Raw genomic sequence first — 27,380 nt, 5'->3', positions numbered from 1 at the left:
AGAGTGGCCCTGGCACTGCCGCCCAAGCAGATGCTCTATGAAAGTCTCCAATGAAAACCATTACAGAGAGAAGGATCCAGATAGCCACACCAAGAGCTGTGAGCCTGAGACAGCAGGGGAGAGTCTGCAGTTTGACAATCTATTCTGCACTGTAAAGATCCATAGAATGTACTGTGAAAATGACATCATCCAGCAGAGCAGTGTGCCTGTCCTGCACAGCATCTGTCCCTGCCTGTGCACAGGCACCCAGATCCAGGTCCAGGACATGACCCCCTGGGCAGTGCTCCACTTCCCAGATATACAGATATGTCAGGTTAGGGCTTCAGACTGATGCAGAAGTCTGATAGACAAGCTGTGGGACTGGCTGGACCATCCCCTCTCTTCCATCTCCTCTCTTGACAGGCAGGAAGGCAGGGCATCTGAGTAAGGAAGCAGAGCCTGCAGGAAAAGATGGGCACCCTGTCTACTGCCAAGGTGGCTTCTCGAGCATGAGCATGTGTCAGATAGACAAGGAAAGGCTCCAGGGCTCATACAAGAGAGGTCAGCAGTTCCCAGGGTTCTTGAGGAACTGTCGGTGGACTGTGCTGCTGGTTGCCCATGGTGACTCTGCCCATTCCTGACTTCTGACATGACAGAGACCAGCAAGGGCTAGCTGGCCAGTTTAGTTCTACAATCTGAAACAAGTATGCCCCACAGACAGAGTGAGTCCCATTTTACTAACTGTGCTGGGTAATTTTATGTCGACTTGACAGAAGCTAGAGGCATCTGAGAGGAGGGAGCATCAACTAAGAAACGTCTCCAGAAGATCATGCTGTGGGCAAGCCTATAAGGCATTTTCTTAACTAGTGACTGTTGATGAAAAGGGCCCAGACCATCGGGGGTGGGGTCATCCCTGGGCTGGTGGTCCTGGATTCTATTAGAGAGCAGAGTGAACAAGCCAGTAAGCATCATCCCTGCAAGGCCCCTGCATCAGTTTCTGCCTCCAAGTTCCTGCCCTATTTTGAGTTCCTGTCCTGACTTCCTTAAGTGATGGAGTACAATGTGGAAGTGTAAGTCAGATAAACCCTTTCCTTTCCATTTGCTTTTTGGCCAGGGTGTTTCAACACAGCAATAGTAACCCTAACTAAAACACAATAGTGAATCACTAACATCACAGGCTAGGCACTCATCCACCTGGAGCCAATGGTCCACAGGAGCCTTGCCTAAGGGACAGTACTGTGGGGAGGGCAAACCTGTCCCACAGGTGAGGGATGGCACTGTGGGGAGGGCACACCTGTCCACAGGTGAGGGATGGCAGTGTGGAGAGGGCATACCTGTCCACAGGTGAGATTTGGCACTGTGGGGAGGGCACACCTGTCCACAGGTGAGGGATGGCACTGTGGGGAGGGCACACCTGTCCACAGGAGCCCTGCATAGGGGACGGCACTGTGGGGAGGGCACACCTGTCCACAGGTGAGGGATGGCAGTATGGGGAGGGCATACCTGTCCACAAGTGAGATTTGGCACTATGGGGAGGGCACACCTGTCCACAGGTGAGGGATGGCAGTGTGGGGAGGGCACACCTGTCCACAGGTGAGGGATGGCAGTGTGGGGAGGGCACACCTGTCCACAGGTGAGGGATGGCAGTGTGGGGAAGGCACACCTGTCCACAGGTGAGGGATGGCACTGTGGGGAGGGCATACCTGTCCACAGGTGAGAGATGGCAGTGTGGGGAGGGCACACCTGTCCACAGGTGAGATTTGGCACTGTGGGGAGGGCACACCTGTCCACAGGTGAGGGATGGCACTGTGGGGAGGGCACACATGTCCACAGGTGAGGGATGGCAGTGTGGGGAGGGCACACCTGTCCACAGGTGAGGGATGGCAATGTGGGGAAGGGCACACCTGTCCCACAGGTGAGGGATGGCACTGTGGGGAGGTCATACCTGTCTCACAGGTGAGGGATGGCACTGTTTTTTTTCAGATGTGATAGAAAAAACAAACAAAGAGCCTAATGACTTCCTCAGTGGGGCAGGGAGCCTGAAAGGAGGAGGCTGAGCGTATCCCACTGACTTTATTTCAGTTTGTAATCTCATGACAACAGGAAGGTGGAAACACACCGGGGAAAAGTTAAACTTCCAACACCTTTTAAACAGAAACCAGAAACCGAACAGAGACTGGGCAGCCATCAATTCACACATGGACAGCTGTGTCCAGTAAAGCTCCCTCCCATGCTGAGCAGTGTGCTGACAGCATCAGATGAGCTGCTGGCAGAAGCACCATGTCCCTCAGAGCTCCTGTAGAAGCAATGCTGGTTCTCCCAAGGAGGGAATCTGTCTGTGAAGGGAATTACCTCGTAGCTGTAGATTTCTGAGAATTTGCCAAGTACCAAGCAGCAATGCCATGGCCACTAGAGCAGTATGTGGTACTTAAGTGCCCTGGGAACTCTGTTGATAACCAGTCTCCCGTCGTAACTTAGGGAAGCAAACAGCCATGGGTCAGCTGAGGCCCAGTCCACTGCATACACGCTGTCCTCATGCTCCTCATAGGTGGCAATAACGTTGTCCTGCAGGGGTTCCTTGCTCCTATAGCCCAAGACATAGAGACCCGAGTGAGCCACAGGAGATATGAGGGTCACAGAGGAAAACACAGCAAGGACCATATGCAGCCTATGTGTGGCCAGCATGCTGACGCTCAAGAGCCCTCATAACAGCTATGGGGACAGGGTGCAACCAGCTCTGGGACTGTGGGTTCCTGGGGTGATCATCTGTCTGGTGTATTCTGAGGGCCCTGCCCAGGCAGCAGGACACTATGTCTAGTAGAGTGTAACAGCAAAGCCACTAGCATGTGAGCCTGAAGGACACTGAAAGCAGCCAGGCTAGCTCTTGGCTACAGAGTAGCCAAAGTCTGGGATCTCAGCTGAGGCTGCCCAAGGCACTGAGAGGAAGGTTTTGTTCAGGTGTGTGGCCCACCTGGGACTGCGTGAGGCAACACCCTCTCCTTACATCCTTAGACATGAGCCCAAGAAGTCCTTATAGAGAATCCAGGACTGTACACATTCCCAAGGAGCAGGCCACCTAGCCTGTATCAGGAGGTCTGAAACTCCAGGGTTTCCCGTCTGCAAAATGCAGCCCAACCTGCTCCACAGACACAGGCAACTTCCCAGAAGGCACAGCTGCTCTGGCACTTTCTCCCCCTCAGTTTTCAGAATGACTTCCAGCACTGAATGCAGTCTAGGGGCCCTGAGTGCCAGAATAAATGCTTCCTTTCCCCATTAGACTGCTGGAGGTCTTAATGCCCTCCACCCACCCTTGAAGTTCACCTGGGATCTAAGGTACCACAGGCCCCCACTTTCCCAGCAAGTAGACCTGCCAGTGGTCAAAGAATACTTTGTGACAAATACCAGGAAGCACCTCCACAGGGAATCCCATTTTCCTGAATTTAGTCCCATCAACATGGCAGGATGTCATCAGGACAGTCTGGCAGCCACGGCCTCCTCCCCTGTTTCCTTAATGCTTCCCACAAGGGGGGCAGCACACACATTAATCACTCCGCAGACTAAGGGAGCAGTAAGTTCCTCCCCTGGCAGAGGAGGTGAGAGACTGCCTCCTTGGCAGAAGCCCGTCTGCATGGCACCCGGGAAGAACAGCTGGAGGCTCTGCACCTGTGCTCAGCAGGGCGCCAACAGGAAAGTGACAGTGGAGGGACAAACCCTGCAGCAGAGCCACACAGAGGTGTCTCCTCACAGAGATACCAGCTAGATGCAAGGGAACAAAGAAGTGTGCGTGGACACTTGCTCTGGGCTCGCTAGCTGTCCAACTCGGTGGGTTTCACTCCAGAGCCTCCTGTCTCTGCAATCTGGGCATGAATTTCTGGAGTGTGCTTTGAGGGAAGCTACTGACACGCAGGAGCATGGTAAAAGCACTGTAGAGGACGAGAGCATCTCCCTCCAGTGTAGGCTCCACCAAGAAAGCTATGGGCCCTTCCGCCTTCTCTCACAACAGAATGAGAGCACCCCCACTGACGTGCACTGGGAGCCCAGGCAGAAAGTCTATAGTCACAGCTAAAAGGGCAACCACAGAGTCCTATGTGTCCAAGAGACAGGAGTCATGGGTACAAGTACCCAAGGGAACAGGTACATGACAAAGGGCTTTTAGAGAACACTGAACAACAGTGGTACGGCTGGGACACTCTGAGCAGTGTCTCCATTCTGAGGAGGCCTGAGTGAGTCACTGAACAGGACTGAGAATCTTATTAACGAGCTGAAGGCTATAAGGACATGGTCAACACTACTGAACTATTCACTGAGAATCCCGAGGACACTAATAGTTTCACAGGGAGTGACAAGGCCCAGGGAGCTTCAGCCATATTCTTGCCAGTGTTCAACCTGGTGACAACAGTAGCCTTTCAGATATGGCATGTGGCATTCAGTAAGACAATAGAGAATACAAACCGTGTAGAAGGATGCCTTCTAACTGCACTGCTCCTTATCTCACAGCTACTGACCTTCAGACCTGTGGTCTGCAATGCACAGAGGAAGGGGATATCATCCTTACCACACCCAGAAATCTCCTGTCCCAATGTCATCTGTGATCATAGAGTGCTCCTGCCCAGAGCGTTGCTCGAAGCAGTGTCTCTTACTTTTCAGCATGGTGCTCTTCTGGGTCACTGACGTCATCCTCGTCCACCAGGTGACCAAAGGGCTCTGAGGAGATAGATACCATGTTGGACAGGATGACTCTGCTGTCGCTGCTGCCAGTGAGGACCAGCTGGTCGTGAGAGTGGTTGTAGCGCACACTCCACACCCTGCAAAAATCATGGGTAGATGCACCATTTTGAGTGACCTTACTGGAGAGAGCTGCATTAGGGCAATGTAATCAGCACCACATATGCTGACACCAGGGACTTTTGGGAAGGAGCTAAAATCTACCAAGGGTAGATCCAAAATATTCTTTTCGGACCTAGCAAACAAGGCTAGAAGACGGAGTGTCGGCTTGCACCTGCAGAGGGAGAAGGCTTAGCATTCGACCTTCCTTGAAGCCACACATGGATTAGCCACAACCTGGAATATCTAACAAAGTCCCACACATCTTTTCAGGCAGGCAATGCCACAGGATCCGAGACAAGCCTGGGCATCCCCCAAGTATCAGGTCTGATATTGGTGCCATTTCTCCTTGCATTGGCCAGGGGCCCTGCAGAATTTGGCCTCCTGACCCTTCTAAGACCACCAAAGGCTCTAGTGCCTACCTAGTTGGAGAGTGCAGCAGAACTCACATGCAAAGCTGTGCTCAGCACAGAGGACACAGCTAAGCTTTCTGCTTGGGCTGCAGCAAATTATAGCCATTCATCCAGTTCATCGGAACTACACAGGGAGGGCCCTGGGGCTTCGCAGACACAGCACCACTTCCGGTAAGAAATTCACAAACCCAGGCATAGAACTAGGAAGGGAAAGCCCTGGAGGGGCCTCCTCACCTAGGGAGGAGTCGTCAGGAAAGTGGATCTCTCAGCCAGACTTTCCTACACATATACACATGCATGAATGCAGGCACACACACAATTCACATTTCCTACATATACACACATACAGACACACAGACACATTATACATACATACACACTCACACATTTCTCACACATTCAAACATGTGCACACACACATTTCCTACATGCATACACAATCACACATTTCCAACACATGCACACATATACAGAAACACACATTTTCTATACACACACACACATTACACATACACACACTCACACATTTCCTACACACAAACACGTGTGCACAAGCACATATAGGTTTTGTTGGAATAAAAACATGCCTTCATGCCGTATATACTAGTCTGCATCTCATTCTTTCTTTCCTCTCAGCATATGGTACACATCCAGACAATATTTGGAGAGGATGAATGGTCTTGGGCGTCCTTCCATATCCACACATACAGATACGCCTCATTCCTTCTGGCAGCTGCATAATCTCCCCTGCACGGATGTCACCAAATTTCCCTAACCAATCCCCCACTGATGGACATTTGGGTCCTTTCCAGGTTCCACGCGTGGCAAACAATGCTGTGTGAACATCTGCGCACATTCACGTTTCCACACTTGAACCGGCGCAGTTGAAAGAGGAACGGAATCTGGTGTTTTTCTTCTTTTCCTACACTTATAAATCACAAACATTCACATTTGGAATTAGTGTTTCTTTAGGAAGAATAAAACTGGGCTGATTGAATGATTCACAGCAGCACAAACTAAGCTGGTTTGTGCTTTTCCAAATGGTAAAGTAATTAGCAAAATAAATTACATAATCCCCTCTTCCCTAAAGCAGCATGCAAATGAGTCTCTGTACCAGTGGGAGTGCTCCTCCAGGGTCTTCACAGGCTCGGTGACATTCCGTGTGTCCCAGAACTTCACCTTGCAGTCATCTCCACAGCTGGCGAGGTAATACTGCTTGTTGGGGTTGAAGTCTAGGTCACGCACCAGCTGCCCATGAGCGTTCTCTATGCAGTATATCTGGCTGGAAAGAGAAGGACAGCACATGTAAGAATGAATGGACTATGGAAACTGCCCCACTTTTCCAGGCTCTGCCTAAGCCCCCAGCTGAAGAAAGAGCTGGCCCATGCCCCTGCTGGCAGCCAAGCAGAGGGAATCCTAGCCTGGGTGCCTGGGCTCATCCACGTTTCTCCCCCTATAGAAACCACTCATGGGCAAAAGAGTGCTGGCATGCCAGTATTATATGTGTAGTTCCCTGGGCCAACTGGACAAGTGGACAATGGCTTGTAGGTATCAAATATGATTTGGTGGGCAGTGGGTAAAGGTGTCTGCCACCAAACTTGATCATCTGAATTTGATGCCAGGGACTGTGAAAGGAAAGAGCCAAATCCTTCAAAATGTCATCTGTTTTCTCCATGTTCACCAGGGCACAGCTCACCACCCCCACCCCCCATGCCCACCACCATGCCCACGCCCACCCCCATCCCCACCCCCACTAAATAAATAGATGTGATAGCTTTTAAAAGTATTTTTAAATGTATTTGGTCTCTTGAGAGTGGGAGAGGCCAGAGGGACAGTGACAGACTTAGGGAAGCTGGAGCAGATGTGTGAGGACCCTGTTTGTTCTGCAGCACAGAATGAGAAAGAGAGGAGAAGGCTAGACTTGACGCATGGTGTGCTGTTGCTATTAGGAGATATATGTAGAAAGAAAAAGACAAACAGGAGAAGTAGAAAACCTGTGAGAAAGATGAAGAAGCTGGGGTTTGCTTTCCTGGACTTAGTCCATGTCTGTTCCCATCCCCACTAGTTCTCAAGGCAAGAAATATGGAAAGGGGGTGTCTGAAACTGGCCATATGGTGGTTTAGAATTCACATGCTCAGTAGACACACACACACCTGAACATATGTGCACACTCTTCACACACATATGTACTGCTCATATACATGCAAGCACATACACTTGCATATATTCATACTCACTGTCTCTGTTTCTCTCTTTTCCCATTTCTTTTCCTCTCCCCCCTACCCTAAACCCATCCATACTTCTTTGACTGCCACGCACAGGGTCTGAAATCCAATACTTCTGGTCAGTAGGGTCTTTCTGATACGACATACCCAAGACAGAGTGAGGTGCTCAGTACAGACCGACAGTAGTCCCAGTTAGTGCTGGGGCAGAAATTACCCTGCTGTGTAATCCCTAGCTATACTCAGGGGAGACGCAAGCCTCCACTGCCATCACTGGCTCCCTCGCTTGCTATAGCTTCAGTGGCGGTTGCAGAACAACCTTGAAGTCTTAATTACCTTTCACATAGCAGAACTGTATGTGCCCTGCAACAAATATCAACTGAACTCCTCCCCTTCCCCAGCCTGATGGCATTTCCATTAATCAGTCTGTGCACGTGTGAGATGTAGGCACATGTGCACGTGTGAGATGTAGGCACATGTGCATTCAGGTACATGAGTACAGGTGTACATATGTGGAGGTCACAGGACAACCTTCAAGTACCTGTCCTTTTCTTTCCACTTGAAGCTCTGAAACAGGGTCTTTTTGCTACTGTGTAACCTGTTATCCACCCTTAAGACTCTGGAAGTTCCCTAACTTCTGCCTTTCACCAGCCACTCACTACAAACAGGGTGTTCTGGGACTACAGACACTTGTGTCTGGCTTTTATGTGGCTGGGGCCTGTGGATGTGAACTTGGGTTGTCAGAATCAGCAGGCAAGAGCTTTTACCTACGGAAGTGTCTCCCCAGCCTGGCACTTTCCATCTTCAGCTAGCTCCTATATATTGCACGTTTTCAATGTCATGGTATCTCTACCCTCCCCCCACCAATTCAGATGCCCCAAATCGTAAGAACTCTTGGGTGAAACAAGGAAAGCTGTAAAATAAAAACTGTGACCCATTCTGGGGGTCAAGAAGGGCAGTCACAGGTACACTGTGATCCAACTGAGGCTGGCTTTCGTTTCTGGCAGCACAACTTTAACACGGCCAGAAGAAGCAGTGCAGGAAGCCTGGCTAGACAAGAACAAAAGGCTGTTGCCAAAAGAGTCGCCCGCCCGCCCGTCAGTGAGAGGAGCAAAGGCTCTCTCTCCACTGTGCTGACGCTTCCTTTGCTTGTCACAGAGACTCCCTGGGCACAACAAGGTCACTGTGGGGAGTTGCCAGCCAATGCTGTGCGAATCTTGCATTTTGGTGTGTGAGCCAGTCTTTGAGCTTCTTGTCTTCACATTCTTCAAAAGGCAGCAAGGAGAGAGGCCCAGAGGACAAGGAGAAGTGGGCTGTGTGGGATATCCATCACGGTTTGAGTCTACGGCCTCCAGCTTGATCAGGAAACCAAATCACTCCTTTGTGCAGATATGCACAGGGGAGGAGTGCCAACCAGTTATTTATCAGCCCCGGATTTTCACAGGGGCCTCAGAACTAAAATTAAAGGTGTTCCCCCACCGTGGAAGAAACTCACGTTATTACATGACATCCGTCTCTTCAGCTCAGTGATAAATGATGGTGTGCTAAGGGGATAAACTGCATCTTAAAGAAGCCTGTGCAGGCTCCTGTTTCCATGGCAACAGACATCCCACCATCACTCCTCTGCCTATCAAAATCACAACTGGAACAGAAAAATCGCTCTTGTTTGTTCCATTAGAACTGCTGGTTGTTGCGTATAATTACTTAAATGACAAAATATGATTGCCCAATAGGTATGGCTCTTGAAAGCACAGAAATGGCCAGACAACTCCACAAGGGAGGCTTAGGCTGGGGACTGAAAGTGCCAGCCTACAGCGCTAATCACAGAGATGAAGCATCTGTGTCACCATGGGGCTTGTGAGGCACCACAAAGCCCTGGACTTGGTTTCCTTCTATGCTGCCTCTGATACAGAAAAAAACTAAGGGACATCACAAAGCCAACAACGGGACAACTCCCTGCAATGGACCTGCTAGCTTATTTTGGGGTGAAGATAATTCCTACAGAAATAAGATGAAGACAGCAAGTCGGGTGTCCCCAGGGCCTCTAGCTTTCAATTAACTCCTTCAGAAGGCGAGGAAGGGAGAGAAGCAGGAATCCATAGTGAGGGTATAGCACTGACCTCATGCTCCGTGTGTCCCATCCTCGGAGGGTCGTATCACTTGCTGTGGCCACCTGGGTACAGTTGTGGTGTGGGCTCCACCGCCCCGCGGTAAACTTCAGCTGTCCCCTTCCTTCCAGTGCTGCTGAGCTGGCCAGCTGGTATGACGGGTATTGTTCAAAGGAGAGAAGAAAGATCTGAACTCTTTTTACAATTCTCAGGATTTTATGGAAATAATTAGAACAATTTGGAGGTTCAGTCTTTGTTTCCCCCCTTAAAAGACAAGACCATTTGAACCTTATTGGAAAAATAAAATAAAATAAAACCATGCACAGCAAAAAATAGAAGGCACATTAATAGCCCCTATTGTGGAGGGCTTGCTTGAAGTGTGTGATTAGAGACAATCAGCTCAAACTTGAAGAGAACAATATAGAATAACTCAAACATCTGGCTTTCCCAAAGAAAGAGAAAAACCAAGTCTCCATGGCCAGCTCCTTCCAAAATGACACATGTTCTTTAATCAAATGTTGTTCCCAATATAATACAACCTCTTTCCCCTTTATCATGAGGAACACAGGATCCTCATAGGGGTTCACTCAATCCCCACAGGCTGATGAGCCCACAAACTGTCTTTTGGGGTTACTGAGAAAAGACAGGCCTTGGTTCCAAGCCTGGGAGAGAAGGCCACTCCACTTTCCCCCTGCCTAGATCTTTTGGCAAAGGCCCACAGGACTTTCCACGTTCCATTTGGAGCTCTACTCATCTGAGTAACTTAAGTCCCATCTCTTATACTCCTCCAACATCCTGAACCCCACTATTGGTGAATTCATTCAAACCTTCAAACTGGGCTCTTCAGAGTCCCCTGAGAGGTTGTGTAGCCTCAGCATCTGAGAATAGTCGGGTTAGGAAGGTCTTCTGGGGTTGCTAATGAGGCCCAATGTCCTGTGGCAGGACCAAGTGCTCACATGCCCTCCAGCCATGGGAGAAGCATCGGTCTGAATCACAGCTCTGGGAAGCAAAGCCACGAGAGCACGGGATGGAAGAGACATAAGGGCTTCTGGGGAGGGGATAAGAAGTCACCCTCACCTGAAGCTTGGGCCTTCCTCTCACCGGTGGAGGCCAGTCAACACAGAAGTATGTTGAAGCTGGAGTTTTAAGATCTCTACATCGCTTTGAAAAAGCTGACTGGATAGCAGAGGCTGGGCACAAGAAGACAGGTGCATAGAGGTGAGAGCCTTTCTAGTGGGGTATTATGACAACTACAGCTCTCAGTTCCTGAGACCAGATATTCTGGAAGCTATCACCCAGCAAAGCATGTGTGAGAAAAGGTCACAGGCAAGTGGGACACAGGACGTCCTGGCAGGGAAGAGTTCCTGGAAATAGCCATGGGGGACCCAACAGTGTCTCAAAAGTGGCTATGAAGATGTACCTCCCATTCTTCTTCCCCAGGCACCCATCTTCCCTTCAGGGAGACTACGAGCCATGAAAAGCATAAGCAGTACTTTGTCAGAGCATAGTTCACGATGCAAACCTCTCTGTAGGCCTCATCCTTCTGATTCATCAGCATGCCGTTTAGCTAAGGAGCCCAACTCTGAAGATCCATAGGCCTTACTGTCACAGACAGGCCTGACCTTTCATAGCCCTCACAAAGATCTGAGGGCCACCTCTGCTCTTGTACAGAAGGCATTTGCCCTGTTTCATGGGGACACTGACGCAGTTATGCAGGTACCAGAAAAATACCCAAACAAGAGGACAACATGAGGGAGAGAGAAGAAAATCCTTAGGTCTTTGGGGACTTGGGAAGGGATTAGGAACATCATTCAGGAGAGGCCTGGGGACAGTGCTAGATACTGAAGGTAGGACTGGGAGGGGCCATGGCAGCCACCATAAAAAGAACACACTGACACATGTGAAATATGTGGCTCACCAGTCCCTTGCACCTGGTGAGAATATGGCAGCGAGGTAGATAAACATGGTGAACCGCCAAGTTCTCATGAGATAGGACATACAGCCGCAGTCTGCTCGCACGGAAACATGTAGCAGCACAAGAGGGATGGGTATGGTGAGGAGTCAGGGTCTTGATGAGAAGCCAGGAAGGGAATGAAGAACTGGAGGTACAGGCTACTCTGCAGGCCAAGGCTCACAATCCCCAACACAGGCAACTCACACAGCAACTCAGGAAAAGAACAGAACAAGAAGAAGAGCCCATGAGGCCTGGGATATCTCAAGGTCATCACAGTCGGGGTGGTGGTGGCTGGAGATAGGGGCAGATGAGTACTAGAGACCCAAGACCATACCCATTTTTGTCCTGTCTCTTATCCAACTCAGCCCTCTCAAAGCCCAGGGCAGAAGGAATGATACCCACAGAACCTGGCAGGTCATACTGGCAAGGTGTCAGCCAACTTTCAGAACTCACCATATAACTCCCATATAACAGAATGGTAAGGGATAGCTAACCAGGGGCAGCCAAAAGGGGCCAGCTGAGTGAATGTTGGGGGCAGGCAAAGGAGGGTTGTCCCACTAATAAGACTGGTGTCTTCTTCCTCATTGTATTGGGTTTATGGGCCCTTGTTTTTCCTTACTTTGGCAGAATGGGGACTTCAATTCTGCTACCAGAGCACATTTCTTTTCAGTTAGCGCAGGGCTGCTCTGAAATACTCAGCACAAGGGCATGAGGGGAGCTGGGTTTGTGGCTCAGTGGCAGACACTGCTTGTCTGGTAGACACAAACCCAGTGGTATCCCCAACATCGAAATCAACAATAAAAAAGCACATAAAAGGAGGGCTTAGAGATGCTGTTGACTGAATTACAGGGGCCATCAGAGGACAAGTGGGGAGCATACTGAGTTCTGAGGCCTGAGGAAGCTACTGTGATGCTGCATAGGAGAGAGAGCATGGCAGCAAGAAGCATGGCACGGCACCTGGGCTCTGAGACAGGAGGGTGCTAAGAGCCGGCCGCCATGATGGAATGCAGTTACTAAAGAGGAGGTACAACATCGATGCTACATCAAAATCTGAGAGCAGTTCTCACTAGACAATTACAAATACACCCACATGGGCATCACCATTTAGTACGGATACAGAATGGTTAGGCTGGGGCATTAAATGATGACAGCTTAGGTTTGATGTCTTGGTGAATAAAAAATTCTTCCTTCAGTGTCTTCTCAGGGTTTAGAGAGAGCCACTCAGTCAAGTCTCCTGAAAACCTAGTGTTCTGGCTAATGACAGCTCACTGGTGACAGAATATACTAAAAACATAAGCTCAGTAAGCAGGGTCGGTTCATTCTGCCTACTCAACAGCAGGTTCTCACCTATGTCCCACTAAGCCACTCATGCACTGTCTTAAGATGCATAGGTCATATCAGGTTTTTGAAGATTTATTTTTATTTTACGTGTAAGAATGTTTGCCTACATGGATGTCTATGTACCACATATGTGCCTGGCGCCCTGGAATCCAGAAAAGTGCATTGAATCCCCTGGGAATGGAGTTACAGATGTTGTAAACTATCATTTTGGAGCTGGACCATAAACAGTCAGAGGTGGCCTCAGCAACTCACTTTCCTGGGCAACTGACCCCCAAGCAGCCACACCTCAGGGACCAACCGCACTGAGCTTGGAAGCTAGTAAGCCTCCTGTCAGTCACTAGCCCACAGGTCCAGAGACAGTTCATGTGGAGGGACAATTGGCTCACACCCAGGTCTCAAGTGGTACAAAAAGCCTACACATATCAGTGTAGGCTGTGTGAGACAGGCAATGCTCTGGCAAGCGTAAGGCTGCAGCAGAAGTCCTAAGCTGAGATATCAGGACGTTCAGAGGTCAAGGCGAAATAGAATGAAAAAGGATCCCAAGTTTAGAGTTTCCATAGAGACTCTCCTTACTTCACAGAGAGGAAGACTAGACCTCAGATAGTGTGAGGAACTCACTCACGGCCAAGCGGTCAGTTGAGGGAAACCAGGACCCGACTCCTGATCAGGCTAGTGTACGGACTCCTAAGGCAAGGAAGGGAGAAGGTAAACCTTAGAAACAACCTGCTCAGGGCAGCAGCAGCAGCATATGCCGCGGGACAGCCAGCATCCTGCTTCCCTGCAGCACCGAGACAGCTCAGCAAGAACTCCATAGGGGATGACAAACATTGTCATGTTTTCAGCACGCAGAAATAGTCAGGGCTTCCTGGCCCAAAATGGATGATTAAAAGCATCTAGCAAATGCTTTCAGATGAAATGCCTCTAACACCAGGACACAAACAAAAGGAAACACCATTCAATGAACAAAATATAGTGTGACCTGTGTCCTTCTGGAGCCTCACACGATGCATTTCAGAAAAGCCTCAGAGTTAGAGTAGTGAAGACAAAAAGCTGCACTTCTACCACCATGGCCGCTGAGCCAGAAAGCGCTCAGGAGCAAGCACTGCATTAAATAAAGGCAGCCCTGCAGAGTCAAGAACCCCTATCCCGCTTCCTTCAAGAAGAAGCAAGGCTGGGGCGCTTACAGTGTAGGTAGCACCAAGCAACCTGTGAAAGCTGTGAAAGGCAAGGAAGGCACAGCTTATGTGACAACTCTGACCATCCTACCCTAAACCCCTCCCCAGCCTTAAGCTTGCGCTGCTTAAAGCCAATGACTAGTTGGGTATGGCATGGGAATGTGCTTGACACCTGTACAGAGGACTCAGCCTTCTCACTGCTGGTACTGTAGGGATCTTGATGTGATCGCTGGAACTGTTGCAGCTGTCTTGCCAGCATCATGACAAATCAGTGATAAGTAGATACGGCAGAGCAGAGGGATGTGGGGCAGGAGACTTCATGCTGTTGAGAAACTGAACCAATCAACCTTGGAACTGCTTTGTCTTCTTTATTGCATCGCTATCCAGCTCTCTCTCTCTTCTTAAGGTACATTTGGCTCCGAGTGCAAATGTTGCCTGTAATACCATCTGAAAGTACTGACCCCACCCTCCTACCCACTCCGTAATCTCAGGCTAGGAACTCCACTCCAAGAGTGGTTCTGCTCTGCTAGCTTCTAAGGATTAGCCTAAGCGGTCACTAAGTCTTAGGAGGAGTAGCATCCTCTAATGTAACTCAAACGCACAGTGGTGACAGTCCTTATAGGAATGGGTTCAGGGATCAAATAAAAGAAAACACTGCAACTGTCTGGAACATGTTGGCTGCACTAACCTTCTTCCTTCATTTTGTCATGATGTAACACACAACATGTGGATCATTTCAAGAGCTCTGGGTTGCCCTGGGAATAAGGTCAGAGCAAAGATACAGCCTGTGTACAGATAGTGGGACTGAAATTCATGTGGGAGCCTGGGTTTAAGAAGGGCAGACTAACCCACAGGAAGAAACCTCAAGGCTGTGGCAGGGCTACTGTTGGCTGCTTGTAACCAGGCTTACAGTGAGAATCAGAAGCTAAAACAGCAAAAAGACCTGAAAAATATGTACTTTGGCTAGAAAACGAGCATACTGAAAACCGTGGACAAACTGATAGCTGCTAAAGAGACTAAAGTTACTAGAAAGACCTCACTTTTCAATGAAACAAAAGGAAGTCTACTTGAGGGCACCTCAGGAACTGGACAGATCCCATGGGCTCACAGGGATGAAAGAACAAACTACAGAGAGCCTTTCCCTTGTGACAAAGCACCCCAGGGTGCTCTTCTTACAGAGGCAACCTGGAAATTGTTCTTGTAGGATTCCGTTTGCAATGTTCTACCACCCAGGCATTCAGAGGCTGCTACCTGTCCAGGACCTGACTGCCACTCAAGCTGGCAGAACACCTTGGCATCATCTACATGATGCTAATTTTACAGGGATGCAGAAAATGAGAGCTGTAGAGTCATGGAAGCTTCCTCCAAGATTTGAAAGGAAAGACTGGGAGACCAGGCAGTGTGTGGAAGGGCAGTGTCCCCCAGAGCAAGGTCCCTGAGAGAGAGTGTGGACCCATGCGGGTGAAACCAAAGCTGAAGTAGAGATCTCAATATGTTGGGGGTAAAACAAACACAGAACATCTACAAGGGAAAGCAGTGGGCACTGAATGGAGTGAGCCCAGGAGGGAAGCCCTGTGCTCTGCAATTGGCCAGGCCATAGGCACACGGCGGCCCAAGTCCTCTGGCCTTCAACCACACGGCTGTGTTGGTCACCAGACTTGAAACTAGAGGTTTTAACATTTGTCCTGCTGAGTTCCAGTTTTGCTTTGGTCCAATCTTTCATTGCTGTCTTCCTGTTCCTCCCTTTTGGGATAGAGATGTTTACGTGGTGCCATTGTCTATTGGAATAAGCAATTTGTTTTTTGAGTTTTATAGGGTAAATGGCTAAGAGTGGCTTTGATTCAATGGGCCTTTGAACAATGTTTGAAATGTTAAGTCATTTTGCATTATAAGATGGTCATAACCTTTGGGAGTTGGACATATGACTCCAGTGCTAGGGATCAGTGAATTATCTGAAATGTTTACAAAATCCAAGGGCACAGATAGCTACTCAGTCACAGCAGAATTTGTACTTAGTAAGTTGCAAAACTCTGCACCTTAAAGATAGTTTGCTTTTAAAAGACGATAGCTTCACATATAATTTCAAGCACAGCTCTGAAGTCACTCTGTAGCATCAAGCAGACCATGAACACTTGGTGCTCCTGCCTTAGGCCCCCAGTACTTTGGTGGTTTGAATATGCTTGGCCCAGGGAGTAGCACTATTTGGAGGTGTGGCCTTGTTGGAGTAGGTGTGGCCATGTTGTAGGAAGTGTATCAATGTGGGCATAGGCTTTAAGACCCTCATCCTAGCTCACTGGAAGCCAGTCTTCTATTTGCCTTTGGAAGGTGTAGAACTCTGAACCTATATGCTAGCCCCAATGAACTGTTGTCCTTGTAGGAGTTGCCTTGGTCATGCTCTCTGTTCACAACAGTAAAACCCTAACCAAGACAGTACTCCAGTTACAGGTGTGCCACTACACCCAGCACAGCTGTCCTAAGTGTAAGTGTGCTGGTCTGCACGCTAAGTCCAGGCTGTACAAGTGATACTTACTTTCATGATCCCCCAAGTCCCACAACACACTAGACTGAGAGGCTCATAAGAAAATCTGTTTTCCATTCATTTTTTACATTTCCACCAAAAGCTTTACAAGCTTCATTAACAATCTTGTTTTCATTACTCCAAATCTGTCTTTTCCCACAAATCAAAGTCACCCTCCCTAGCACACTGACCACTGTAGCCAATCAAACTAAAGTCATGAGCCAGTTGCTGAGATTCCTTCCCCCTTCCTGAAGGATAGAGACAGGGCCTGGGCAGGGGAGGACCTCGGGAATCTCCACTGCTGGAATAGCAGGCCAATCCTGCATCTGTCACTCATATCAAGACCCCTGCAGAAGGCTCCTTTGGCCTCTTTAAGCCTTTTGCTTTCATCTGCCAAGTCACAGGGTCAACGAACCCACAGCCATGAGGCCTATGTCTCAGTTTAAATGTACCCAAATACGGGTGAGAAGTGACTACTCACTGCAAAGCTGCCAACTGCCTCTCCAAAGCTGCCAGGAACCATTTCTGACATCAACTGGCCTAGGCCTGGCACATGGCTGGCTCTTACAGTCCAACCTTAGCCCTAGGTCACAAGAAACACATGGAGAGCAATGCCTGCCATCTTCACTGTGAAGCCAACCACTACTCATTCTGCCTGCTTGCTTTCTTCCTCCCATTCTCTCTGGAACTGGCTAAGGAAAGACTCATACACAGCATTCATCCACATGGGTGTGGATGTCCAAGTCTCCAAACGTAAGGCTGGAAAGGAAGACACCCAAGGAGGAATCTACTAATAGAAGGTGCCGTAGGCACTCTCTCCTCAACTCTTTCTGTTCTGCAAAGCAAAACTGTAGCTGCTGTAAGACATATAAGGCAAGAGGCTGGCCAGAGGGGCCTTGGGATATTCCCAGGCTTTCTTTAAGCCTTGCTTGTCTCAGATGTAAAGCCAGAGATGTCACAGCAGTAAATACCAACAGAAAAGACCCAGAAATGCCGTATAGAAGCCTGTAAACCCCTATAAAATGTGCACATAAGTCAGGAAACTTTGACAGTAACCACTCCAGTTCCATCTCAGGAGAAAAGCTCTGAATGGAAACAGGAGCTCCAATACTCACCTGCATGTTAGGAGGCCCCATTATCCCTCTGGGTAGAGTCCAAGATGTGAGACCTTAAATAAATATAGCCTCAAATGGCTCACAGACCTCAACATAGAAACACAGGCACCTAGGAAGATCAGGATGAGAAAGCCTTCAGAATCCAAGGTTCCTCAGGTTCTCAGGCTTAAACTCCAAGAGGAACGGTACTGGGTACAAGTAGTGCCTGGGATATAAGAAGACACGGGAGCCTTACACGCATTGACAAAGCGAGAGAATCTGAGCTGAACACCACACATCAGGTCTCAATTCTGTGATATTCTGGAAAAACCAACGCTGAGAATATAGGGACAAGGCAAGAAGAACACGAAGAGAACAGAGAGAACAAGCTGAGCACTGGGCCTTGAGGGCAGTGGAGACCCCTCAGGAGCTCCACCACTGTGCATCTGTCAAGACCACAGGGTCCATCCAACTCAAGGGCAAGCCTTGTGCACTGCAGAATTTGGGGATGCGATGCAACATGCATGGCCAACACCAGGAAGTGCTGCCTGGGTTGCTGCTGAGGGAGCTGGGATATCGCCTATCTTGTCTCTGCTGTTCTGGAGATGAAATTCAGGGCCTGCTAGCAGGTGCTCTACCAGAGTTAGAGCTCTGCCCTTTTAACTTCTTATTTTGAAACACAGTCTTACTAAGTTGTCCTTTCTGACCCTATACACTCTCTATAATCAAGAAAGCCTTAAAATTACAATTCTCCTGCCTAAGCACCCTGATTAGCTAGATTATAGGCCTGTGCCATGGAAAGTCTTTTTTTTTCTTTTTTAAATGAAAATCTCTTGAGGGAGAAGGTACAGGGTGGTGGGATAGCAGGGTGTTCAGAAGAGAAATAACAAAAATAATTTTTTTCAAAAATGTAATAAATGCTAAACGCTAATATGTATGCTAATTAAAAATGAGTTGGGTGCATAGGGAGGTGGGGGGAGAACCTAGGATTGGGGGAGGGGATAAATATGATTAAATATGTATAAAATTCTCAGTGAATAAATAAAAACATTAAAAAAGAAATCAAGAAGAATATCAAACATGTGCTTTGTGCAATCACGTACTAAAAAGATGAACAGATAGGCAGGTGACACAGCAGGATAAATACTTCCGAACTACATCCACTTCTGGGAAAGGGAAGCTAACGGTGAAAGAAACGATTCCTGTGAACACTGATGGTGAACTTCAGGCAGGACTGTGTCTCTAAACCATGCTTCGCTCCTTCACAGGCACAACCGTATGTAAGAGCCGTCACCCCGAGGAAGTCCTGTGTGGACACAGCGGAGGCGGCACCAAGCTCTCTGCTTTCCATATGACAGAACCACTGATGTCCACAGAGCTGAAGGCAGCAGGACATGGAGCTGAGCGAGCAGATGGAAGCAGGGAGGCCGCCCAACCCTTCATCGGGGTCCACATACCCCACAGACCCTCACACTCCAGGCCTCCCCAGGGTTCAGCTAATGATTATAAATGGCAAAGGATCTCCAATTTAATTGCAGAAGGTAATGATGCAGTGAGCATAAGATTAAATTTACCACAGAAGGCAATATCCTCAAACAATAGAAGAAGAGACGCCAGTATGGGGAGGCTGCAATCGATGGGAAGGTTTCTGTATTAAATACCGCGGCACTGGGTCACAAAGGGGTATTGACAGAACTGCTGACAGCAGATAAAAATGGGGGAGAGAAAACTAAATTGGTCTCTGCAGAAAATAAGTTACAGATTAATCACCCCGACATGAAATGCTTTAGCGATGACTTGGGGTGTGAAGATGTGTTTACCATCTGACCACAGCTCAGGACATCAAAGGGCAAGTGGAGCCTTCTCAACTCCAGAGTGTGGTCCTTGGGCCTCTGCTGGCTTGGGGAGGCTGTGCTAGGTCTTCCCCAGGGTCACAGCAAAGCCTGCCGGGGAGGAGTATCCTTCCTTCTGAAAATTGTGACAGCTAACACACAGCTAAAGAAGGAATTAGAATGCTGGCCGACTACAGCCCAGCCCCCACCATGTCTCCTAAGGGTGGGGGCTGCGAGTGTGTTCCCAGTGTTGTCCACAGCTAGTCCAGGCACTAGCTCTCCTGTCTGACCTTTTACTGTAAGCACTCCTGTGGATTTGGGGTCATCACACAGAATGAGGTGTTTTGTCTTTTTAAAATGATTTGTTTCTCTTATATACTATCAGTGCTCTAGGAAAACAGGCCAAGTCAAACTTTACACAGCATGGCCTGAGGTTTTTTTTTTTTTTTTAATCTTTCCTAAATATATTTTTTATTAGGTATTTTCCTCAATTACATTTCCAATGCTATCCCAAAAGTCCCCCATACCCTCCCCCCCACTCCCCTACCCACCCACTCCCCCTTTTTGGCCCTGGCGTTCCCCTGTACTGAGGCATATAAAGTTTTGCATGTCCAATGGGCCTCTCTTTCCAGTGATGGCCAATTAGGCCATCTTTTGATACATATGCAGCTAGAATCAAGAGCTCCGGGGTACTGGTTAGTTCATAATGTTGTTGCACCTATTTGGTTGCAGATCCCTTATCTAGAGACTGCCATATCCAGGGATCCATCCCATAATCAGCCCCAAACGATGACACCATTGCATACACTAGCAAGATTTTGCTGAAAGGACCCTGATATAGCTGTCTCTTGTGAGACTATGCCGGGGCCTAGCAAACACATAAATGGCCTGAGTTTTTAAGCATTAAAATGTCACTTACTATTCTAAGTCTAGCCTCTGCCTCATATCATAACGATGCACCATCACCCACGTTCTCTCTTTAACCTAGGGTCTTTGGTAAAAGTGGAAGGCACCAAGATAGCAGAGAGCTCTGTTAAGTGTCATGGGAACAAACAAACATAAGACATGGCCACCTGAGGAACGCACACGCTCTGATGCTATGAAGGTGACCATGTGGCCCTAGGGACATGACATCATAATGTTTCATTGCAGGGCTCCAGAGTCTTCTTTTTTTTTTTGTTTGTTTTGTTTGTTTGTTTGTTTGTTTGTTTTTCGAGACAGGGTTTCTCTGTGTAGCCCTGGCTGTCCTGGAACTCACTCTGCAGACCAGGCTGGCCTTGAACTCAGAAATCCGCCTGCCTCTGCCTCAAGTGTTGGGATTGAAGGCGTGGCCACCCCGCCCAGCTTCAGAGTAGTCGTCTTTCCTCTTTGACAACACATGCTATGAAAGTATGAATGCCTGCGAATACACATCTTAAAAAAGAAAGACTTAAGGAACCAACCATGAAAAAACACACAATACTTAACTCTACAGAATACTCAAAATGAGTATCTGGCAAGATAGCCAGCAATGTGGAATTAAGCTGGCATAAGTGTGATTTTCTTTTAAGAGAACACTCTGGAACCTGAAGCCATCCTGTGAGCTCAGTATCACTCATGGTGCTCAACTTATACCCACAAGGCCTAGCATTCAGTTCTCGGCTTGATGCCTCTGTACCTGCATCATTCCCTATGTGATGACTTTGAAATTACAAATGTGAGCATCAGGAAGTGTATTCTGCATTCAGCCAAAAGCTGCAATTCCAAAGACTACCCAGTGAGAGTTTCTCCCTTCTTACTCACCACAGCCTGGCTTGAGCTGGGCTGGAGATCCCACAGCAGGATGTGGCTATCCGCCAGGGAAATGACCTTCTTCCCATCCCCCATTGGTTCCCACACGACACTAAAGAAAAACAAATGGCAAATGTTAATGTGACCAATGGGGACTGCCAAGGCTATAGACCACAGCTTTTACACAGACTCCTCACACTGGTGCAAGCTCTTTCCTGGCCCAAAGCCTTTAGTGTTTATTAACAATGGCATCTAATAACATATGTCATCAGAGACATTATGTGTCAAAGCTGTGACCTAGCATGATAGACACAATTAAGGTTGGAGATCATGAGGTAGATTCTCTTGCTTGGGACCTAAGTCCCTGTAAGAGGAGACAGCAGAATTTGCAAGTCCCTGTCTCTATTCACCATGTGAGGACAGCAAGAAGGTAACCATATAAATCACAAACAAAACAAACAACAAATCTCACCAAGAATTAAATCAGCCAATACCTGAACGCTGGCCATCCAGCCTCACAAGCCACAAGAGCAATCCATGACTGCAGTGCTCACAATACACGGCTCACTGGTAGCTACGGCACTAACAGCTGGCCCAGGAGGAAGGGCAGCTGGACAAGGCACTGAGAGAAGTTGATTTCACATGTGAATGCTTTGTCTTCGGTGGGGCAAAGGCAACTCCTTTCAGGAGTCAGTAGGGCAGAGCTGAGAATTGCACCCATACTCCAAATTCTAGGTGGGCCACCCACCTGTGACAGAAGCTATTTCCCTATCACAGCCAGTGTCCCTGCTGCTGCAACCCAACTACTCTAACCATGGATCTGAAGAGTTAACTGGAGTGAGAATTTTGGTTTCCTTAAAAACATAAAAATGTTGTGTGAATATGTTTTTGTCTTAATCCTAGGTGTGGGGTATGCGGCTGCTTCACATTGTCCATAGCAGCTATGATTTGTCCTGTGCTCTGGCAAGGGTGTGATTCTGCCTGCTAAAGATAGTTTACGTTTGAAATTCTGGGGACTCTTGAGAGGGTATAAAAATGCTGATCCCAGAGAAGCTGCAGTTTGTTAAGTGGCTGTGAACAAAGACAAAAGAAGAAATTGGATATCCTGATGACTAAAACCAACATTGCCCCCATGATACTGATGCCCCCTTCCTCCCTTATTGTTCTTTCTCTTCTACCTAGTGTTGGGGCTGGGGGGGGATTGGAAGAAATAAGGGTGGGGGAGGGAGGCAGATAAAGGAACCCAATAAAGTAGCAAGAGAATGGTTATGGTAACAAGAGGCAAACATCTCAGAGAGCTGAGGTGGGTATGCTCAGGGCACACACGAGTGACGGTTTCTTTTTCTCCACATCCTCTTCAGCATTTGTAGGCTGATTTGTTGCTCCTGATCATTCTGACTGGGGTAAGATAGGATCTAAAGTTGTTTGCATTTGTAGGTCCCTAATTGCTAGGGACGATGAGCATTTTTTGAGATGTTCTTAGACATCTTTACTTCTTTTGAGACCACTCTGTTCAGATCTGTAGCATATGTTTGATTGTAAAACAAAACCAAACATCCTCCCAAGAGATCAAAGTCCAAAAGTGAAGCCTAAAGCACTGAAATTGCTAGAGGAGAACGCAGGCAGCGCCCACAGGACATGGGTAGGAAAGGCGTTTGTGAATAGGATGCCATTTGCCCAAGAACTGAGGCCAATGATTGGCAAGTGTGACTTCATAAAACTAAAACACACAATGATCAATATAAGAAAAGGAAGAATGTGGGGAATTGCAGGCTGGTATCCAGTCAAGCTGAGGTCTTGTCATAATTCACCTTCATGACACAGTAGGCGTTCCCTCATGCTCCTGGAACTCTGGCCCCTGCCTAAGTTACCACCTCCCACAGCCCCCACAAGAGAAGCATGGTCAGTAGTCATGTAAGCAATGGCCCAAGCTTCTGACCTTCAGGCTAACCACCTCTCCAGTTACCTAGCAACAGTGAAGACCATAAAAAGGGCTGTTCAGCCCCCACCTCGATCTCTTACCTCTTAACACCTCACTCTCACCCTCTCTCCTCTCTTTGTCTTCTTTTCTCTCTCCTTTCTCTTTGTTTTCTCCTCTCCTCTCTCTTATTCTTTTTCTCTCTAGCTCTCCTCTCTCTCCTCTCTCTCTCCTCTCTCTCTCTCTCTCTCTCTCTCTCTCTCTCTCTCTCTCTCTCTCTCTCTCCCTTCTCTCTTTCCCCCTGCCTTTCTATAATAAAGCTCTTAAACCATAGAGAGTCTCTGCTCCATCAAGATCCGCTGCGCACTCTGGTCAGTGTTGAAAACTTCTTCCCCCATCCCTCTCTCCTATAACCCTGGGGCTACAGGGTATCACCTTGGGGTCCCGGTCGGGGGCTGCCCCTTCTCCACCCCCTGTCAAGCCGAGTGGGGGTCAGAGGCTTAGATGCTCACCCGGGGTGAGTGGAAAAGTGTCTGGCAGCCCCCCAACACCTGCGTCCACCTGCCCAGAGCACAGGAACTCTGGCCGGACGTTTGGCCCCTTTTCCCTTCCTCTTCTTCCCCAGGGCCTTCCCCAGGTCCCCCTTTTTTTTTGTTCCCAACAGAAGAAGAACACAGAATGAGAGACTCTTTGCCAGCTATACATCTGACAAAGAATACATAAAAGAATACATAAAGAACTCAGAAGTTTAAAAGCAGAAGAAGAAAGAAACTAGGGGAGTTGGGGATCTAAACAGAGTTCTTAAACAAGAAAGAAAATGCTAAGAAATATCTTGAAAAAAAATTGCTCATCATTTCCAGCTTTTACGGAACTGCAAATCAAAGAAACTTAGAGACTCCATATTACCCAGTCAAAATGTAAAGATCAACAAAAACAGCTAACAACAAATGCTGGAGAAGATGTAGAGAAATCCTCATCCACTGTAGATGTGATTACAAACTGGTCCACCCACTCTAGAAATCAGTGAGGAGAGCCATCAAAAGGAATCTGTTTTAGCCCAAACCCAGCTACACCACTCCCCAGCACATGGCCAAAGGACCCAACAACCTGCCCTACAAATAGTTCTTCAGCCATGATCACTGCCACTCTATTCCCAACACCTAGAAAGTGGAAACTTTCTAAATGCCTTTCAACTGAGGAATGCATAATGAAAATGTGGCACACATACAGAAGGAATACTATTCAGATATTTACATTATGATTCATAACAGTAACAAAGGTACACTTATAAAGCAGCAATGAAAATAATTTTATGGGGGTGTCACCATAACATGAGAAAATGTATTAAAGGGCCTCAGCATTAAGAAGGTTAGGAACCATCACTGATTTTGTGAAATGGTTATTGTAGGTTCTTCCAGAGATCCATGGCTCCACTAGCCCTGGAGAGTTGGCTGGGTTTTAAGTACTAGGCATGACTTCCCTTCAGTTGAGTTCCCTTACATACAAAGAGAGCTGTTGGTTATTTCCAAAGTATGCATGGCACTATTGCACCCCTGGGTTAACGTGCCATACTGGTTGCTGCTTTAGCTCACAGGCATATCCGGATAGATTATTGGTTGCTTCGCTCTCTTGGAAGCTTACATGGACCTTTCTGATACTATGAAACTAGTCCTCAATAACTGAAATGGCAGGAGGAAGGGACCTGCTGTAAAGTGTTGAGTGGGGGGAACCAGGGATGTAAAATAAAGAAGACAAAACAATAACTAAGATCAGGGGTTCTTGCATAAGCTGATGCAAGTTTATTAAGAAGTACAGTGGCTTGTAGTCTGTTGAGGGAGGGAAATGGCTAAGAACAGTAGAGAGCTAAGTCAGACAATATTGGCAAAGAGAACATAGGATACCCAGGGTGCGGATGCCTTAGGATGCTTTAGCTCAGGGTTAGAGTTAGCCCCTCAGAAACCTTGACCCCTTTGAGGCACTGGCTCCAGGGTCAGACAGTCCTTGCCAAGTGTTGGACAAGGACACAAAACTGAAGCTAAAGCTCCCTTTGTTATCTGGGTTATCACACTCATATGATCTTTTCTTGGCCCACTCATTTACTTACAAAGATTATAGTTTCATTTTTCTTTATATCTGAAGAGTATCCGTGATTTCTGATGGTCTTAGGTGATTCCTGTGAAAGGGTCATTTGACATCCCTAGGGGTTGAGACCCACAGGTTGAAAACCACAGCACTATACCATAAACTATACTCTAAATATTTATTTTTATAGCCACAGGTAAGCATAGTTCTTATCTATGTATACCCTTGTCTGTCTATAGCTATAGTATCTATACCCCTACAGTAGTATCTACAGTATCTACACCTCTCTCATCAAAAAGTTTCTCCTTCTAACAGATGAAGATCATTGCAGAACACTACAGCTGACAAAAGTGCAGAGAACAAGGGAGTATGAGGTACCCAGCCCCAACTGACAGATACACAAAATGATTCCTGAAGGTAAGGCTCAGGTATCATAGTGGAAGACAAGGTGGAAAGATTCTCAGAGGAAGAGATTGGTGTGAGATTTTATCAGTTAGATATGTTTGTGAAGCTACACCCATGAAGTCTCACCAATGTGGGTTAGCCTTAGGGGCTGGCTTCTCTTCCTTCTGAGTTGTTTCCTACCCATGGAGATGTGAGCAGGGAACTTCCTCCAGTTGTCACGACTTTTCTGCCACAATAGACTGTATCCCCTCAGACCATGAGCTCAAATAAATCCTCCCTCCTTTACGTTGTTTCTATGAGATATACGGTCACAGGAATGAGAAAGGTCACCTATACACAGAAAACCATCTATGCACATCCCACACCATCCTAACCAGAAGCACTTTGTGATCAAGACACTGCTCCTGCTAACACAAGCCTACAATGGCACCTTTCCCCTAACCAACATTTAGCCACACACTGTCCCACCTTGCCTCCTCATCGGTAGATCTGTCAGTCTCTGAGAAAAAGCTCACATTTCTTAGTATTTTGAACAGAGGCGAAGATAACATGATTTTTAAGTGGCTGTAGAAGTAACTTTTATGTCAAAAAAAAGAGAAATATATTCTAATTTGAAAACAAATCTTATATACTTAAGGGTCATAGGAGGCTACATTCATTTGCTTTAGAAAATAACCTGGTTTTGAGTTATTACAGCCATTTGCAAAAGCTTTATGCCCCAGACCCAAGTTCTCTGTCACTTGTTTCTGAAGGTCATGATGAATATAAAACCTAAAGACAGCTCTCAGAAGCCTGGAAGGGGCAGGGAGACAAGACATGGTATTTGCCAAATTCAGAGCAGCTTGTCCCTCCTCTGGAGCCCCAGAGTCTGAACAGGCACATGATAGCATCACAGGGTTGCCTAGGGAGAGACTAGCTGACCCTGCATTTCACTAACTACCCTCTAAACAAGGATACAAACAAGGCTAGAAATAGTCATGGCGCTGCCTGCTGGTCGACAGGACTCTCTCTGAAATAGGTGCTCTGTGCTTCTATATATGCTCTGTGAAATAGTGTCCTGCAGGTGACAGGGCCAAAGCAGGGAAATTCCTAGTCACCTAGCCATAAGCACACAAGTATCTCACACATGCCTCTAATCTGAGGTAGAGATTATCACTGTTCTTCACTGGCCCAGACCTGATACCAGAAAGAACAAGTCAACTACAGGGAACCACAGTCTTCAGGTATTAAGCACCTTCCTCTTACCACCTCTCCCACAGACAGAGCAATGAGCTGACCTCACTGGACACATCACCTCTCACACTGTTCACAACTTCTGGCTTCCTGGCCCAATGTCAATTGTCACAGCCTAGAAGAGCCCTGCCCAGGAGAGCCCTGGGGAGAGGTGAGACTGCTTTCTGCTTCTTACACGTCCAGTATACTTAAGATGTACAAAGGAGAACCGAGTAGATCCTGTGTCAGGCACAGCTCAGGGAAGAGAGTCCATTCACAGGGCAGCTCCCAGGAGTACAGGCTCCTCCCCAGGAAGAGGGCTGCTGGTCAGATAACTCTTGTGACTTGCTGAAAGCAGGTTATTAAAGCCATGCAGACTTTGATGGACACAGACTCTTAGGCCCTCAGCCAAATGTGTCCAGTTCTTTCCCAGTTGTAAACTGCAGTACAGCCCTGTGCTGAAGTCAAAGCTCACACACAGCCAGCTTGTATGCCTTGCCAACTACATTACTGGCAATGTCGCTTTTTCACCT

The 27,380-nt window shown here is 47.8% G+C and overlaps 1 protein-coding gene across 3 annotated transcripts in view; it reads right to left on the bottom strand.

Moving 5' to 3' along the window:
* Window positions 1-1,993: 1,993 nt before the first annotated feature.
* The window catches only part of Eipr1 (EARP complex and GARP complex interacting protein 1), a 118,739-nt gene continuing 93,352 nt past the window's right edge, over window positions 1,994-27,380 (bottom strand). For all 3 annotated transcript variants that reach the window (XM_021179033.3, XM_085830263.1, XM_029484737.2), the window contains 5 exons: window positions 21,243-21,342; window positions 9,559-9,695; window positions 6,331-6,498; window positions 4,620-4,784; window positions 1,994-2,563 (listed from right to left, as the gene is read on the bottom strand). In XM_021179033.3, the coding sequence (XP_021034692.1) occupies window positions 2,389-2,563; window positions 4,620-4,784; window positions 6,331-6,498; window positions 9,559-9,695; window positions 21,243-21,342 (745 nt within the window). In that variant the 3' untranslated portion in view covers window positions 1,994-2,388. The remainder of the gene's footprint in view (window positions 2,564-4,619; window positions 4,785-6,330; window positions 6,499-9,558; window positions 9,696-21,242; window positions 21,343-27,380) is intronic.

This window comes from Mus caroli, unplaced genomic scaffold, assembly GCF_978045245.1.
Source record: "Mus caroli unplaced genomic scaffold, Mus_caroli_1 scaffold_14, whole genome shotgun sequence".
Classification (NCBI taxonomy): Eukaryota; Metazoa; Chordata; class Mammalia; order Rodentia; family Muridae; genus Mus; species Mus caroli.
This window is presented reverse-complemented; position numbering and strand designations above follow the sequence as displayed.